Raw genomic sequence first — 20,692 nt, forward strand, 5'->3', positions numbered from 1 at the left:
CCCTAAAAAACCACACATCCTGTGTGCAAAATGATGCAAAAATCACTTACTACTTGTAATGCAGGATGCGATGATGTTGTGTATTATAATACAACTACATAATACGTTAATAGTACGCCGTAGTATTTGGTGTCCGACCGACGTATTTTTGATGTTGTTGTTATATTATTATTAGTATTAATATTATCATTAGTAATTTATTATTCTTTATTTATTATTATTATTATTATTAGTATAGTAGCAGTAGGACTATTAAGTAACGATGACGTTGTCTTAAAACATAAAAATGTATTAAGTTCGACAACGAAAACGACACGAGTAATATAAATATATAAGATGACGTTCGTGTACATATACATACATGGTTTGTGTGTACTTTCGTGGTCTAAAAGTATTAAATATGCTTATCGTCGATTTTTTTTATTTTTACGTTTTCAAAACACTACGCGCACTTAGACCGACGTCGAATATTAATAGACAAATCCGCCTGAAAACGATGCCCAAGGCCCGCGTTCGGTTGTACACTCATACCTACGGGCACAAAAAAATTATCATCAGTAATGTATACGATTGTACATAATAGTCGTATAATATGCATCAAACAGATAATAATTTTAATCCACGAGGTTAGGTGCACGTTTCTCTTTGATTGCTCGTGTTTCAAACGTGCGATTTATGATGTATTTCAGTACGATTATATTTTCCAAACTTACAACGTACCTCACGAATCGGCGATATCCATGCCTATAATTGCCCTGTTCATACTACTATTAATTTGTTTGGTGATGGCGTGAATAATATTCTGGGTTTTTTCCAACCGTTCGTCGTTGAGTCAGACCGAAAACAGCGACGGAGAACGTTTTATAGGACCGCTAGCTCGGTGATAATAAGAGACAGGTGCCTACTTCGGTTTTATTCATTAACGACTTTCCACGCACGCAATCACATTGTGTTTTTCCATGTTTTTTTAATGCTATCGAATTAAATGTCGTTTGTAGATTTTTTTAGAATATCGATTAACGTATGGGTACTATACGACCAATCAATAATAATATTTTATTGTTATAGTTTATAACACCTATATTACCAAATGTAATCATATTCGAACGAATATAATATGCGCTTTGACAATTTAACGCTGTAAATAATAGGTAGGTAGATCATATTTTATTGCCTATTTAAACGTTTGATCGTTGGCGTGTTAAATAAATAAATATATTTAATATAATATAATATACAAGATAACAACCCCCGATAACGTCTAATGCTTATAGCTTAAGACGTTTTATTTATTACCCTCAATTTCTGGATATTTCCAACGCTTAAACGAAAGCTGTAGATAAACCACGAGTATACGAATACTCATGTATCTATATATTTATATATATATATATAGGTGAACAATACTCTATATGCTTCAAATGCATACTTATATATAATGTTTAGTAGGACATATATAATATATATTTTATTTGAACACATTATTTTTCTAATGTAATTCTGAGATACTTCTGTGAAAACGTTAACTGTGAGAATATTAAGTATATATTATCGAATGACTTTGATGGTGATGCTGAATCGTAGAATTATTATTTTTATTTCTATTAACCACTTTCGTCGCCGCAGACAAAATACTATCGTTTACAATATTGGTGCCTATGTTATTATAACGGCGATTACCATCTATTAAATAGTTATATTATATACTGTAGGTATGAGGAAGTGTATAATAATAATCGTTTCGGATTTAGCTACGCAGTGATCAATAATAAGTCGCGTTAAGGCAATTATCTTACCGACGTAAGCAAAAATTATCTAGGTTGTTAGTTCATTCTATTTAGGTATTCTCAATATGATAATAATAATAATATAATTCATTTCTATTATCATTTTATTTTTATAATATAATAATATGCTTCTTTTATCTCAAGTATTTTTTAATCATTCCTAATAGTAAATAAAGTAATATTATTAATGAAAAATTTAATGACCAAAATTTAGGTATGCGAAAACGTAATAAAAATATATACCTACGAATAATGTATTATACTATAATAAATAATTTAAACAACGTATGTTGATTATCGGTTGTGTTCCGATTTTTTTATTTGGTTTAATATTAAAGAAAAATGTAGTGTTTGGATTAGACTAAATTATCTGTAGGCAGTATAGTCAGAGACTTAGGCTGAATTAATTAAGGCATTCTTGTTAGAAAATATAAATATATAAGCAGTAAATTAACCCAAAGTAACTTTCCATCCCTATTACAAAAAATTTTCTTTCAAATAAATTTGTTCGTTTTCTAATTATCGAAAATCGTTGAAGAACATTACAGAGTAGAAATACATATTTTTGTAATATCGTATAATGTTACACGTTTGCTGTCAACGAAATAGAAAAATCTTAAGCTCCGTTTTCACGGTACTTCTGGTATTTTTGTTTTACGTCTAAAATGTTATGATACATAAATGTTCATACTAATACATTACATCAATATATCCAATAAATTAATAGAAAATTCGTGTGAACAATGTTAAAATTCGAACTTTATAAGTTACTCAGCGTGGTAGACAGTCATGGAAAACTGCGATTAGTATACTAAGTTCCATAATATTCATACATGTATATGTACCTACGTTTGCATAATATTTTTTAGCTATTAACTTTTTGCGCATTGGTTATTGGCGAATTTATAAAATTTATGATAGGTCAACAAAACGCAGAAACTAGGGATGTATTGTACATTCTGCCATCCCCTCTCCCCCCCCCCCCCCCCCCCCAAATGGCCCCCTGTGGGTCGACGTAACTGCACAGGACTAATTAAGTATTGGTAAGAGAGACTATTTTAATTTCCAGTCGATATGTGAATAGCTCCCTCAATAAAATTTCTGTTAAACGATAAAATGTATTATGTATTACCAGTAAACCCAACCCTTATAATAAATATACTTCATAATCGTCAAAAATTGTCAACGCTCTGAAATCATGAAAAAATAACAGCGAATTCAAAAACTAACATAGCAATTATAATGTTCGAAAATTTGTACGAGACAATTTGCATTTGTTAAATATCCGCACCAAAATCTCAATCTCCTCAGACGCGTAGCGACTAGCGAATGCATATATATCCACTATCTATAACACAATATTCACATGGGTACGTGACTTTATTATCTGAAATTATAGTGCAGGTACTTAAAGCATGTTTATATAATATCGTCTATTACAATTATTACTATTATTATTATTATTAACAGAAGTTAATTATAATTATATACATTACCTACGTATTAAGGTTCGACCACAGTCGGACATTTTGACGTCATTATTTTTACTCTAATCTATAATATTCTCTTAGAAGTATCGTACACAATACGAACACAATATACGTTTATTTGTGGTATGTAACAAAGCGCTTTATATTATATTATTTTGGTACAAAAAATATTACAGTGCATTACTATAGTTTTACAACTGTAGCTGTAAGACAATCTTTTTACTTTATATATACATATACATATATTGTGTAGGTATGCTAATAATATTATATGATTATAGCCGTGATTTTTGTGAATTTTTTCTCTTTTCCTTAAATTCTTACGATGTAGGTAGATATAATGTTACGACTGATAGATGATTAGGATCGCATATATAATATTATGTACTCGGCACTCGTGTAGATAATATTATATATATATATTAGGAATCGCGCGCTGTTTCTTGTAAATTGTAATAATATATTATATTTTTAACACCAGATTTTGTGAATTGTTACCTATAACGTGATGACCCGATTACCATGTCGGCAGTACTTATTGTGTATAATTGTTTAATGTTTATTGTTTGTATAAATTTCAGAGATGTGTGCCATGTATTACGCGCGTTATACATTGTTAATTCGTTTTGTTGATTTTTGTCCGGTTCTCGAGTGCAATGATGTAGATAGTGTGTGGTCTACTCCTCCTGACGTGTAATCGGCACGCCGAGTCTTTCGAAAAAAAATGTATTCCTATATAATATTATATAAATTATTGTGTTGACGAACGCTACGACGGGTAGACCGACCGTGTTATTATTATTATTATTACGATTTATAAAGTATTATTATAATAATTACCATTATTGTAAGCTGGTGTATTCGCCGTAAGTATATAGTGGCTGTTTATAAAAATAAAAACAATATTTAAAAATGTAATTTTTTATTGTTATATTATTATTTTTATTAGTTATTACTCATTAGTTGATTGATATCTACGATTAGTTTAATTTTTAGAATAATATTAGACGTAAAGCCTCCTGCAGGCATAAAAGGTGCTTGGTATACTTATTTGGAGAGGTTGCGGAAGTCCTGATTCTATTTTTATACATTAAAATTTATAGTTTTTTAGTGATTAAAAAATAATCCATAATAATAATACAAATAGAATTAACTGATGAATTAAAAAATGCACGTAGGTAATTCAATAAGCATATGTATATCGCATATTACTCGCCCTAAAACTTTCATAAATAATACTTAAATTGATTTTTGACATTTTTAAGCATATTCAAAGAGTATAGCTGTATAATGATCATTTTTTTCAATCACTAACTTCTCTTTTTTAGTCCCATCCACTCTTGTTTATAAAAGAAATGATTTTTTTTTTTATTCAATGTTGATTTATATAAATCGAAACTCAAAATAGTAATTAATGACTTCCGTTATTTCACTTTGTGTATTAACGATAATAATCCATGGTAATGTAGGTTTAGAAGATACGGAAGCTATGATTATTTGAAAATTTAATTCAATCATATAATATTTGGGAGGGCTTCACTTGCCTCTGAAGCTCCGCCAATGCATCCAGGTTACAATTGTTTGAATTAGTTGTACAGTAGTCAGTAAGTACTTAACTTTTTAAAAGTCATCTAACACTAAACACTTGAACTAGATATATTTATAAATATTTTTTATATATATAACAACGGGTTTGGTGCCCAATAGAACAGCGTGGGATACAATTTTAGGGAACAATATTTAGGTACATGAATAATTTAACACAACCGTTAAGCAAATGAAAAACAAATATAATATAAATCAGTAATATATAATAAATGGTGGTAACAAAACAAATTAAAAATAAATGTATTGATAATCATTCAAAAAGAGAAGCTTAGGTGCTTATTACCCATATATCTATGCATCATATTATAAAAATCTAGTTAATCCTAATATGATGCCATATCCCTATGACAAATTTACTATAAGGGTATTTACTAAAGGGGATACATTGGTTTTGCAAAATACTTTAATGAACTGAATTTTCATAACATTTTAAAAGGTAAGTGTCACATTAAACCAAATAAGAAAGAATAATTTAAGGAAAATTGTTTTCTCTCATTTGTATATAGGTACTTTTTCAATTTTTTTTTTTTACTAAAACTACTATATTTTATGAAATAATAATGTTTAAATTTATTAAGGTACCTATACTAAATTCATTCAAAATATTTCGTGTGATAATGTGTAGAAAATATTAAATAATAATAAACTTAAGGATACCTAACACTAAATTCCTAATCTATGATGAATATTTTTGAATTAAAATAAAATAATTAAAATCTTTATTTAACGAATAAATTATTATATTTATTACTTTATCGAAATTTGAAATTACAAAGCCATATTTCTTAAATACTATAAAACTAACTTAAAAAAGTCTTTTATTCAATTTAAAAAAAATTATTATTAAAATATCAATAAATAATTCAAAATTATTAAAAATATTTTGAAACTAACTGTGTAAATAATTTATTATTGTAAAAATAAAAATTCCAACATAAATTTTGGATGTAAATCTCAACTTTCAAATAGGTTAACCTATTGGCTATATTGTTTTATGAAATACAACAATATTGATATTGTCCTCATCATATCATTCATCAGACAGGATATTTGTTTTGGAAACAAAAAAATCGACAAATCGACAATGGTCAAATTAAAAAAAAAAAAAAAAAAAAAACGATACTGAGTAAGTGTTTTTATTTTGTAATATTTTTAATAGAAGTATAATTGTCCTCGAGTTATTGGTACAATTTAAGACTGACGAGTCTATTATAGAATTTATTTTTAATAGTTTCAAAATATGAGATATAAAATATTGACTAATGACACCAGTAAACTAGTTTGGAAACCGTATAACAACTTGGAAAAGGAATCTACTTCGCATATTAGTTAATTTAATTTTTTCAACATTTGAACTTCGAATGCATATAAAAAATAATCATGAATAAGTAAATAAATATCTAAATAAAATCAAAATACTTTTAAAAATTATATGAAGTCTACAAAATGCTAATATTTGTTGAAAATATTAAATACATTCCTTTTTACATACTGCAGTAAGTAATTAATTTTTGAATAAGACAAAAAAAAATACACACACATTACATTTTTTTAAATAAGGTAATTAATATTCAACATATTGTGTAGGTATTGAATATAAAAAACTCATGAGTAGGGCTTCGATTTATATGCAATATTATGTTTTTCTTGCAACTTCTTATTATTGCTTTTATCAATAATGTCCACGAATCACCTCGTGGTAGAATAAAACAGTGGTGTTTTTATTTTACATATTATTGATAAAATGCATATTATTGCATATTTTGAATACAATTATTAATGTAATTGCATATTTCGATTATAAAAATGCGAAAAATGCATGTTTTATGGTTTATTTCGTTACTAGACGTTTTTATCGTATGACAGTATGTATTGTCGATGTTATAAAATACCCACATAAGAACATATTAAGGTTTAACAGAAGCTCGTTCAGTTTTTAAAATTTAAAACACCATGTAATTGTTTTGTGTAATACATTTGAATAGCGTTTTGAATTTACCATGTTTTATTCATTTTTATAAATTATAAATATGTTATTAACATTTAAAATTTAAAAAAAAAAAAAATTATAAATTGCTTCAATATTAAAATATCAAAAAATAATACAGACTACAAGGTATACCCGAAATAATATTTTACCCATCCAATTTATCTTAACATTTGACAGCCGTTAAGAATTGAACAAAAATCAGTCCAAAAACCTATTGCATTAAAAAAATTATTATTATTATTATTCTCACTAGATATTTTAGTTCGTGGGATTGTGATAATTTTTTCAATAAATTGACTTTCGGACCATTTTTTAAATTTATTTATTTTATTTTTTTGTGTATCAATTATTTTAATGATAACCAAGTACTAAGATGGACTGGAAAGATAATACCCTTAAATTGTATCAATTCACTCTAATAGATTCTTTTTAATGTACAATTTGCTATTTTATAGCAAGTAAGATGAAGTCAACAAATGCGTGTACAATGTTCACTTAATGTAAGTATATTGGATATTTTATCAAAATATATTTTTTTCTGTTTTTCAATATTTTAAAGCATCTTAAATAAAATTACTGTTTAAGAGCTATTAATAATAGTATAAAAATTGTATTAATTAAAATAAATGTGGAATCTGCCAATAACTCATTTAATAGAAAAAGAAACCACTTACTTTTTAGTGATCAGTTAACTGTTTGTATTTGTTTAAAATAAACAATGATGGTATTATTTTATAATTTTTTTAAAAAAATATTGTTTATACTTCAAATATCATTTTCCAAACACTTTAATTCACAAATATATTTTAATTTATAAAAATTGTTTGAACTTATGAACAACAAAATACATAGAAAAATAAAATTGTATTCTCTATGTAAAAGTTGTAATTATTTTATTATTATTTTTTTTTATATGAACCATGAATTAAGAAGATCTTCATGATATGAACACAACCACATACAGTATTTAAGAAACACACTATATGTATATATATATATATATATATATAAACAGAAATTGATACTACTTAGTAGAAAGTTATCTTATGTCCCATGTCCTCATCATTAACTTGAATTCAATGATAAATAATTTTAAATTAAAAACAAACGAAAAGAAGACAAGATATTTGAACTTAAAATATGCTTACCAAAATAAACTATGTCTATGTAATTTAAATGTTTTAAAATTACTATAACAAAAACTTAACTATAACAATAACTAACTTATGAGAAATCCTATCAACTAATATTCTATCTTTTGATCCAGAATTATGATTATATCAACAAAATGAAAGATTCAAAAATTTGAAAATTTTATCATATTTTAAACATGTTAACCCTCATTTATAAATTAATATTTTATGAAAATATATAATCACTATTTAAAAAATAATCAACACATTCAATACATAAATACAATTATATTTTTATTTCTTGCATAAACACATTATTATATGTAGCAATAGCATACCATAATTAAAATCTCAAAATGACAAACAAAATATGTTATTTTAACAATTTATGTTTATTTTAAATCAAAGATTAATAATATTATATAATTAATAATTTAAAAAAATATATAACATGCATTACTAAACATATAATATAGTTCACATTACATAAACAGTATTTATAATTATATTTAGATTAACAATAATTGACTTTTAGGAACGCCTTATAAAAGCAGTATAAATTATTGTTTGTTCTCTCACAATATTTACCAAACAAAACAATAACAATAACAGGCATGTTTACACACAAATGTTTTTAACAAACTATTAAATGAACATTAAGTATTAAACATAATGTACCTATAACAGTAGTTTATTTTACACTCCTATCAGATCACTATCTTATGAGACTAAATTAATTTAATAATTATAGTTCAATTAGTGAAGTGCAATTAGGAAAGGATACACAGTGAATCAGTCTATAATATGTATGAAGTATAATAAACACCAATAACATGTGTATAAAATAAGAGTTTAAATAATAATAAATATTGGTAACGAAAATATAAAATTATTATAGCCATCTTCAAATCAAATAATTAAATGTCGGCTTCTTTGATAAATAAACAAACATGTTTGGCGTAAATTTTTGAAATCACTGAAAACAAAACTTGTTAAATAAAAAGAAGTCACTGCCGACACATTATTCTCGTTGTCAAATTAGAATAACGTCACTTGTATGTCAATTATTGTTGATAATATTAAATTCGATAATCGTAATTCGTTTTTTTCATCCATTAATTCAGATATAATTATATTAAACTTGAACTTACATACAAAAACTACAAAATATTCTCCTAATTGTTTGGGCAAAAGATATTTGTGCCCAATTATCAGTCTCTTCTGTAATATCAAAAGATGATGTAGGAAATGTACCTTCAAGCATAAACTTTTCCAGGTCAGTCTTAGGTAAAATAGCACGTGGTTGGTTCTAAAAATAAACATGTTCAATATAAATTATAAGATAATTGATCAAAAAAATATTATACAATATTATTTATAAAAATAATATATATATAATAATTAATAATTGTCAAAATCAATAAAAAAATTATTTTAGCAATTTTGTTAAAAAATGTTTACATATTACTTGAAAGTATATAATTTTTAATATTATTAATAAATAATAATAATTCTTATTTTTTTTTTCTGTCACTAATCAAAAATAATTAATATTTTTGATGATCTTAAATTGAAGAGGAGCATAAAAATGTAATATTCATACTTAACTAAAGAAAATAGGTAAAAGTAAAATCAAAAATTAAATTAAATTTAATGAAAATTGCATTTGATATAACATAAAACATAAAGATTTTAAATAAATTCTTGTCTTAAACTACATAACATTTATTAACTGGCATATGTTGCTAATAACTAATAAGTCATTATTTGGTAGTTTTGCACTGATGTTATGCATACTACTTGTTTATGACTTTGAGGAATAAATACAAATCTAAATGAATTTAAATAAATTTAACTGTTATATATACATACATATATAAGCAAACACTTATAAAATTAAATAAGACTAAAAAATTCATACAACAATTAATTATTATATAAAATAGAAATATTTTAATTGATATATTATTTACCTTAATTGTCTCATAGGAGTCGATGATTACCGACAAAAAGAGATTGATAACCACATAAATAAACAGACTTATGAAGCAATATAAGTACAAACGACTGAACCACCACAGCAACGAGGATTTTGTAGCCATAATAGTAAATGTGGCATACATATCATCACCATTAATTAAAGAAAACAAGCATTCAGATGTACTTGCCAACGATCGAAACTAAACATACAAAAAAACTAATTAAACAATTTAAAAAAAAAATGTATGAAGCTTTAATAAATAACTATTTAACTTAAGAAATTAAAATCAAATTTTTCGTATGTTTTTTTGAATATATTAGAAAATAATTTACAATGTTAAACCTATGATTTTGACATCAACACTTACTTTCATATGATATGGTCCTAATACCAACCAACCACAAAATGTGAAGCCAGCATACAACAGAATCGCACATAAAATGAATCTTGAAGTGTTTGGAAAAGCTTGTCGTAATGTTAATATTACACCCTGATAATAAAAATGTTAACATACAATTCTACATTTACAATATAAATTTATCATGAATAATAATTAATAAAATATAACTTACATTGTAAGTTTTAAAGAACGTTAAATATCTAAGGACTCCAAACCAGACAAGCAAATTACCAGTTCCAAGTAGTACACTACATAAATTCCATTGATCACCAACAAATTGCTACAAATATATAATTATTAAACAACAATAAACTTTACTTTATAATATTAGTCTATAAATATATATAAATGAAATGATGTACGTTAGGAAGCATATAACATGAAAACGGATGGACCAGTTAGGCTTATTTGTTTTCAAATATTTGTAATACTCCAAAAAAAGATTTTATGAAAAGAAAAATAGAAAAAGTTATATGAAAAACTAAAAAAAATTTGGAAGAACTGAAAATGCTTATTTTGATGGGAAATTATATGGATTCATGTTTATATTTACTGTATTTTTACATACACACAGTACAAATGATAATACTCTGAACAAATTTTAAAACAATGTTTTCCAGGTCAGCAAGTATGATGATAATAGTACTGGTGTACACTAAAATTTTTCAAGAAATAGGAAGGTTACATATAAATATATTTTATATAAAAAACATTTTAAAATTTTTACTTAAGGAAAAGCCAAGAAATTTGAAAACCCAATATGTGTACACCATTAATATAATTAATAATAATATTAACAATAAATTACATTACCTTTCTTTCTATACGTTCTTTTATTCCTGAACCACATATGATTAGTATATCATTAATGATTATCATTATATACCACAAATTCCAAAATTCCCACCGTGCTTTATAGCTTAATGTTGACTTAAGCATGTCTTCAAAATATCTTATAGTTTCCTATAGTTGGAAAAATTAATTTTATTAAGTTACAAATGATATTCCTAGTTGGTAAATTACATTACTTACATATTTCAGTAGTTGTGCTCTCAATATAGCCCTTGTACACAGTATCATTGAAATAGCACACACTATAATGACAAAATAATTTAATACACTTCTCAAAAATGACTCAACTTTGTTGTCAACTTAAATAAAAAAAAAAAAACAACAATATTAATCCATCAGTCTAAAATATCATAAAAATTATTTGTTCAACTTACTTATGTATTCAACGCTACCTTTACAATTTAATCTAAAAGGATTTACTTCCAAGTCTACCAACACTTGTCCATCCATATCTTCATTATTTAATGTTATCTATAAAAATATCCATTAAATGCAAAAACATTTAAATTGTTTAGGTAAAATAATACAACAAATCTATCATATTTTTAATTTTATTATTAATTACATATAATTGTAATGAAATACATTTGTTAGCCCATTAAGATTATCAAAATTTTTCCTTTTTTTTTTTGTATCAGTAATTATAAATAGTTTGTTTTCAATACTACAAAGCATAAGTTTTAATAAAGATTACTTAAAAGTATTGCAAATTTTTTATTTTGAATTCCATAAGCTTGTATTAATGATTTCAAAATACTAAAATAGATAAAATTATCTAGGCATTATTGAACATTTGATTACATTATTCTAAAAATTAACAAAAAATCATGTTTACCTGAATTTCAAATTTGTAACAATCAGGAGGTGAATACTTTCCAGCAACTCTGAAGTTAACAGTTTTTAATGCAAATTTTAATTTAGCTTTTAATAAAGATGAAAAAAATATCGTCTTATTATGTTGAATTAGATAATCTTTGATTGAAAATCCTTTACTTCTTACATCATCTGTCATAGTTACATTCAAGCATTCTAGATCAAAAAAAATATATATACATTATCTACACAAAAACCTAGAACACATACTCTGTCCATCAATAGAGTTAGTCAACTCTATGAATCCCTACTCAACACCTTACCATCAAGACCAGTTTCACTATAGCAGGATGTTGGGTGAGGATGCACAGAGAAAACTAATTTTCATCAAGCAACAGTATATTCTTTTGTGAGACAGAGTATAAAATTTATAACAGCACAAATTTCAATTACCTTGTATTATTTCTCCATCAAAAGTATAACTTTCGTTAAAACCGAACACGCTACCTTCTTTATAATGAACAGTACAAAATATTGGATCCACAATTTTACCATCTTCACTTAGATATGAATACGATCCAATTGCATTACTGATGTTGGCATACTAAATACATATGTAAGTATTTACAATAAAACACAAAATTATAATATTTGATCGGGAAAATTATAAAAATAATACTAATATATTCATAAAATAATATTCATTGTAAACAATTCTATTCATATAAATCATAATTAATAAAAATTTTATTATCTTTTAAATTACTGTCAATAAATTATAATAGTATATAAACATCTGATACTTAAAAGTTAAAAACAACAAATATGAGAAGAAATTAATTTGATTGTTATCATCTTTAAATTATAACTTTATTTCATAACATAATTAATAAATTAAAATTATAGAATAATAAAAATAAAATCTTAAATAAACTCATTCAAAACTGTCATAAAAATATGAAATTAATTATTACTAAAACAAATAATCATTATAAACAACATAAAATTTTATGAATTATGATAATTAATTTGTTATTAGTTTATTACTACTTATATCTTAGATAAAATATTGATTTATATATATTTATTAGTGATTAGTACCTACATATTTATATTTTCAATAAAAATAAAAGCTCCATCTTTGTGATACATAACATTATTAAATGTTTATTTTGTTGTTTTAGAAAAATAAAAAAATAGGAATATTTAATAAACAACACTTATAAAATGAAAATGTTATACTTACACCAATTAGAGCATAATTAATAGTTGAATAAAATGATTCGATATTATAAATAGCTAATGGTCCCAGAGCAGGTGGATAAGAGACTATCTCTCGTGCTGGGTCCCATCCTTTAATAAACAAATGTGAAAATGTAACTCTATTTCCCCACGTATAATTTACATGACTGTAGCGAGTATGAGCAAATAATGAAAGCTTTAAAAAAATATATACATTATTTTAAATTGTAATAAAAGTAATAAAATATTTACACCTTATTACTTACTTGAAGTGTAACTAATACTATTTTGATAATTTGGACAACAAATTTGTACGGAAACCTCCTTCTCGTCTTCCATTTTTCAATTGGATTCATAAAGAAGAAAGATAATCGATTACGCATTTTCCTCTCCAAAAGTACATATTCATCTGAATAAGGATGAAGGTATTCTTCTTCATTACTCAACAATGAATCTGCTTCTAGAAAATTACAAATACTATGAATCAGAAACCTCAAAAATATAGTCCATAAACAAGTTTATACAAGACCACAAACTATAGCAAATAATCAAAAAAAGAACTATTTATATTACTTTGTTTAGTTTTTTAAAGATTTTTTTGTACTGAGAACATAAATAATATTTTTATCTTCAAATTTAATAAATAATAAATAAATTGAATATAAAATTAAAGTTAACTACTTAAAATTGAAAATTCTGAGTATAAATTTGATACATAATGCATTTGTAAAATTAAGTCAACAAGTGCAGGTGTGATGTCTTCTTAATGAATAGACAATTTATATCAAACTATATAAATCCATATGAATTGCAGACAGACTTACAATTTTATTTTTGTCATAAAATATACTAAATGTTCACTTCTAAATATTTAATCTTGGTTATAAAATGATAAATTAGACCCAATAGATATTAGTAGATATTAATAGATATCTATATTTTAAATATCTGTATAACTTTTAACTATGCCAAATATAAATAATCATCAAACACTTATTTAAGTACATTATTTATTCACTAATTGCATTACTTAATGTAAACCTGCTAATGAGAACCAATAGTAATAATCATATATGGAAATCAGAGGAGATTTATAAGGTTTAAATCCCTAAATAATTAATTCAAAGTTTAAGCTACTATTTATAATTATTTTGTATGTCAAAATAAAATTTACATCAAATATTTTAGTTATATTCTGAACTTAGATTTATGGATAAATAAATTGATCCAAAAAATTAATCTATACCTCTTTTTTTATCTAAATCTACTGTAGCTTGGTACTATACGATGTAATTTTATGAAGTTATCAATTGTTTTAAAAATTTATGAAGAACTATCAAAAATTAAAATTTGTTTTTCAGAAAATTTTTGAAATGTATTTAAATTATTTAATCATAACTCTAAGAATAATGATAAAAACTCTAAAGACTTGCAATTTTAATAATGAAAATTTTCTAGTTGTATTTGTGTTTGCAATTTTTATAAAAAAAAACATAAAATATTGTAACAGTAAAATAAATGGAGGTGTATGGGCCTGGTGCGCAATTAAATACTGAACAGAATCTCAGCTTACAGCGCTGAAGTTTAAAATAAATGTAACACCTATTGTGTATTTACAATAACATATTACAATGATATTTAAAATTTAAAACACTAAATACTAAAAACACTAAAAACACTTTCTACTTCACTTTTTGATTTTATTATGGAAGAACTTTCAGACACTATTTTTGAATATATTTAGATAAGTACTTTCAGCATAAATCATAATTATACCATTTCCATTTTTAAAAATGTGTGTTTTAAATATATCTGAAAGTATTTGAAAAATATGTCTGTTTTCAATAGAAGTTGTACTCAAAAATTAAATAAATTTTTTTATTAATAGGTATGTTTTCATACTGAATAACTTGAATATGATGAAACAATCAAATTTTGGTCATAAGTACTTACTAATTCATATTAATAAATGATTTTAAAATATACTAATAAATTGGTATTTGTAATTTAAAAATGTACTTTTGTTTTGAAAAAAAGTTAAATTAGTTAAACAAAAATCTATTTTAGATTATAATTATTTTTCCACATTTTATATTTGTGAGGACCTGTCTTGGATTCTGTGTATACAATTAACACATATACCAAGTATAACTCAGGTTTTTATTTTTCTAGTTAAAATTCATTATGTGTTCACCTAATGCATTCTAATAATGTGAACTAATACACTAATGTTTAATATTGTTATGAACGGGAAGGTTAAGTCCGTTTCCATTCTGAACTGTTCATTCTTCAGCTGGTTATTTAGGTACACTGAAAGAAAACATTGTTTTTACTTTTTACAGTTTTTGTGAGTAGTGTCAGTTAAATTATATTTTAAACATTTAATTATAAAAAAAATTGATAAACAACCGCTATTCTTAAATTAGTTACTCGTACAATTAACGCCTGTCTATCGGGCGGAGTCCATCGTCCAAGCATGAATGCTTATCAAGCATTTATCCTTACAGATATTATACATTAAAACTCATAAGACTAATTTAATATAATATAACAATAAGTCATAAGATCTCAAGAAATTAAAAAAAAGAAACACATTTACTAAACAAAGCCGTACTAATATTAGATATACCAATGTTGGATAAAAACAGGTTAGTGATACCTAAACTATAGGCATTAACTAAGTAAAAAATAAAAAACGGATAGTCAAGACTTATTATATGTTCATGGTCAATACTATGCTCAGTAGATACTCAATGAAAGTTTAAAACCATACCAGAACTGTTGAATAAATCCACATTGTTCGATCCGTTCGACAGATTGGACTTGTCAGCGAGTCTGTATTTAGCACTATCCTGAGAACCATTCATTGTGTTTGATTGCTATTTAAACTATAATACGAGCAAACACTGACGGATACTTTTGGCCGCGTATATAGAAATAAAATAATATGGACGTTACTACATCATTGCCGTCACATACCTAAAAGGCGCGACCCTCAAATAACCTGTTAAGCACTTATTAATGTGTAATGGTTCTAAACGAAAACCAACGCGAAAATGCACAAATTATAATATAATTTCTTCAATAACGACAAGTGACAACAGTTGCGATAAAAACGCGATCACCCTACGACTATAATTGAGTGATTATTATAATTGATATGCAAAGCGAGACTCCAATGTTTTTCGTCAGTCATCAGTCAGTTTCTTATTACGTTTTAATTAGAGATAATTATAATAATGTTATGGGACACACATTAGCAGATTAGCGAGAAAGAGAATAGGTAGTAATTAACAATAAACGCAACGAGCAAAAATAAATATCGATTATCGACCCGTAGTAAAAAATATAATAATTATTATAGAAATTAGAAATGCGCGAGATAACATGTTATCAAAATGAAAAACAAATCACGACGTTACTGAGATCGGCGGCGCGGACTATATTTTTATAAGCAACATTACAATTTATTCAAATCACCTATTAATAATAATTATTTGATATGATATGTCGACGAGCAAGACTTGCGACAGAGATATTATTTATTATAATAAAATGTTTGTATTGTGAACATATATAATATTATTATTAATTATGATATTACACCGTCGGTTTGCGCTTCAATAACCTTGATAATTTGCTAAATTATGTGTGAATGTGTGATTGATCTTGGAACTTAGATATAATGAAATATTCTATTAAAAAAGTCATGTATAACGCTATGATCTATACAGCGTTTAACATATTATAAGAATATGGTACTAAGCATTTAAAATTAAAGCATTACATTTCTTTTTCTTTTTTTTTTTTTACAAATTAAAATAATAATTACTTATAAATTACAATTTATTAATTTTATCTAAATTTGCAGTAATTACCTACACATTTATTCACTATATTATTATCGGTAATAACATTATTGCAGTTTCGAATTCGTTAAGCACCCATTCTATAATGTTACGTAAATATTTACTTTAAAATTAAAAAAAAAACTCTAGAAAATGTACAGCATAACTACTATAAATTTTCCTTTATTCCATACAAATTCCTAGTTGAAAATCGTTAAATATATATTTTTATGTAATTAGATGTACTTACCTTAATTACATTATAGTTTAATATATGTACTTAAAATTTAATGAAACTATCGATAGTTTTTCAAGACAAAAAAATATTAAAATCATTTAAAAAATCTATTAAACAATATTACAAAACAGCATAAGTAAAATATATAATTCTACAAAAACTGTATGAGTATTTCTAAGACAACAAATAAGTTTTTGCAAAATTTGGAAATCAGTTAGGTACGTAATAGTTAGACTAAGTTCTTTTAATGAAAATAAAACGATATTGAAAAATATCTTCTATTAAAGATACGACATACTGAATCAAATCTTCCGTGTAAAATCAAAATTAAGGGTCAATATAGTGGAAGTAGATTGTACTGAACTTAAACAAATTTAAAAATAAAAATAAATAATATCATATTTTGTTAACACATATATTATAATCAAGGGACTAAGCTGAAAATATTTTTTATTACGCCTGTACTGAAAGTTAAATTTCAATCTCAGTTGAAGTGTTTGAAAATAACCTTTTTACGTCTTGCGAATAATAAATGATTTTTTTTCTACCTAACATGGTATTAAGAAAATTTCATTACGTAATAAGTGGAAAAGTTAAAAGACTAAATAAAATTAGTGTATTGATACGTTTCATCTATTACTTACCAATATCGAATATTGTACTGAAGATAGATTTCTAAATATGTTATTCTGTGTTATTCTATATTATGTAAAATTCGGTGAATCTAAATATTGATAATCACAAGAACGTCAAGAACCGTTCATCATAGATTATTATAATTGCGTTTTCAGAGGTATTAGAGGCATGACAAATAATATTATGTGTGATTAATGCTGGCTAGAACTTTAACTTTTTAGTTAATAACGAGTAAAAAATATCAATAGAACAACTAACAAGTTTATTTAAGTTTTGATCTTGATCTTGCTGCAGGACTTTTTTATGAACAAAATATATAAACAATCAAATTTTTGTTCTTGATCTCTAAGATAATATAACTTTACAAATCAAACATTTAAAATATATTTATAATTCGTCGGTTTAGTCATAAGCAAGTTCAATAATTTTTTTAAATTATTATGTGTAATGTGTATGATATATTTTAAAAATCTATTTACCATCTTCATCGAATTGGGAAGTTCCTATATTAACCTTTTGTGATTTTAAATAAATATTGGTAACCATTAGACCATTTTAATTTAAATAAATCTCAGTTTAACAACAACAGTTTCATAAAATGTAAATAGGTAGGTAGACGTTGAAGAATGTAAGGCACACTATAATATATTATAGGTACGACGTAATAAAGGTCACTCGAACGTCACAAAAAATTAAAACGTTTAATTAAATTATATCTACTGTTATGACTTCCTGTTCTTATAATATAATATTCAAAGTAACAATTTATTTATGGACATAAATAATCATATAAGCAAATTCAAGAAATTTGACCTAGTTAATAATTTTTCATCAATGTATTAGAAAAAAAAAACAATTAATAAAAATTATAAATAATAATATAAAAAAATTAAGTACTTATTATTGGTTTTTCGAAAGAATTTTTTTTTTATATATATCTATATGTTTAAAAGCTATTAAAGAACCTTGTATTAAATTTTAGGTATGAAAAAAATTTTCAAGAATTTCTCACTGAAAAATTATTTATTTATTATTACTTTCGCGATTTTAATGAATTTTATCAACATTTTAACTTTAAACATTTATAAAAAAATATTGAGACTATAGATTTTTTTTTTGTAATTAGAAAATTAATAACTTTGTATACATTTTCAAACATTTCTATCAATCAAATAATTTTTATTAAAAATTTTCTTTTTTTTTAAATCTAAAAAATATTGAAACCTTTTGATCTCTAAAAATAGTTTAAAAATATATCGTAAATAAGAAATGATAATATAAGTATTTGGTGAAAATTTTAAGTAACTACGATTATTTGCTTTTGAGGTCCATAAAAAAATAAATAAAATTAATTTTATCAAAAATCAAAAATTGTGTAAAAATTTCCAATTTTTTTATTTTATTGTTTTTTTTCTCTCGGTTATAAAAATAGGTATTTTTAAACTTTTAATTTTTAAAAAAACTTTTCATGATAAAATTACTACATTTATTGATCCACTGAGAACAAAATAATTTACAGTTTCAAATTTTGACGAAATTCTAACTTGTCTCATAAAAAAATTGTATCTATTCCTTGTTTTTTTCAAACATTTATTTAATTTGTATATAAAAATTTTACGATGAACTTTATGTTAAATTGTCATAGTTTTTGACATAGTAAAATTTTTTTTTTAGTTTGATCATCCTATATAAAATTATCATAATATCAATGTTCTAGGAAAAATTTAAGGTAGTTATCTATGGTTATTCGTTTTTAAGATATAAATGATATAACTAACAAAAAAATCAATTTTATTTAATCTATTGTTATGCGTAAATATTTCTGTTTTTCTTAATTTTTGTTAGTACATCCCAAGTTTTTTTTCAAGAATATTGAGAATTTTTAACTTTTGATTCTTAAAGGTATATACCGGGGGCGGCCAAACAGTCGATCGCAAACGATTTTAAAGTCCATCGTGCTAGAATTTATTTTTAGGCTGCGCTTACGAAAATTAATTATGGTGGTATAGTAACTTAATAATAATAAAAACTTTTTTTATCGAAGTCGATCCTCAAAGGTGAAGTATATTTTTAGTAGATCGCGGCTGAAAAAAGTTTGACCGTCCCTGGTATATAATAAATTATATTATTTGTTACCAGTAACTATCAACAAAGTTGAAAATCGAGGTATTTTTACTGCCCAAAAAGGTCACAGAGAAAAAAAACACATCTCTGTAAGATCAATACTCGATGAATGTAAATAATTTAGTATCATATGAATAAATTACCTATATAATTGTATGTTCCACTCGAATTTAATTTATAATCCAATAAATTCTGAACTTTACAATTATAAATATCAAGTATATCGTGATTAGTAGTAATAGTGGTAATAATTTTAAAATAACAAAACGTCCTGCAAACATTTAAACTAAAATAATCATAGTAAAAAGTTTATGTAAACAACACAGTTTCTTACTATATAGTAAGTATTCAAACTATGGTCTATAGAGGAGTAGAGTATTATTTTATGATTTATATTTTAGTTGACCGACTTTACAGTTCACCCAATCACGTCATTTTTGTACAAAATATGTTCATAAACAATTTATAGTTTAAACATTTATAATATTTCGTAGTTGATCAGTTATAACTTTATCAGTCGTCATTGTTTTGCTTATCAAGCGACAGCCAC

General features: G+C 24.6%; 1 protein-coding gene across 1 annotated transcript; it reads right to left on the reverse strand.

The window, feature by feature from the left end:
* Positions 1-8,917: 8,917 nt before the first annotated feature.
* On the reverse strand, positions 8,918-16,647 carry LOC112591336 (mucolipin-3-like). Its single transcript, XM_025335123.1, has 13 exons — positions 16,070-16,647; positions 13,563-13,756; positions 13,301-13,492; positions 12,508-12,658; positions 12,077-12,270; positions 11,616-11,712; positions 11,422-11,540; positions 11,203-11,352; positions 10,562-10,669; positions 10,357-10,479; positions 9,982-10,188; positions 9,160-9,317; positions 8,918-8,984 (listed from the first exon to the last, which is right to left on the reverse strand). The coding sequence occupies exons 1-13, from the start codon at positions 16,161-16,163 to the stop codon at positions 8,918-8,920; spliced, it is 1,854 nt and encodes a 617-aa protein (XP_025190908.1). The 5' UTR covers positions 16,164-16,647.
* Positions 16,648-20,692: the final 4,045 nt, after the last annotated feature.

This window comes from Melanaphis sacchari, unplaced genomic scaffold (genome assembly GCF_002803265.2).
Source record: "Melanaphis sacchari strain LSU unplaced genomic scaffold, SCAv2.0 Contig131_pilon_pilon, whole genome shotgun sequence".
In the NCBI taxonomy this organism is placed as follows: domain Eukaryota; kingdom Metazoa; phylum Arthropoda; class Insecta; order Hemiptera; family Aphididae; genus Melanaphis; species Melanaphis sacchari.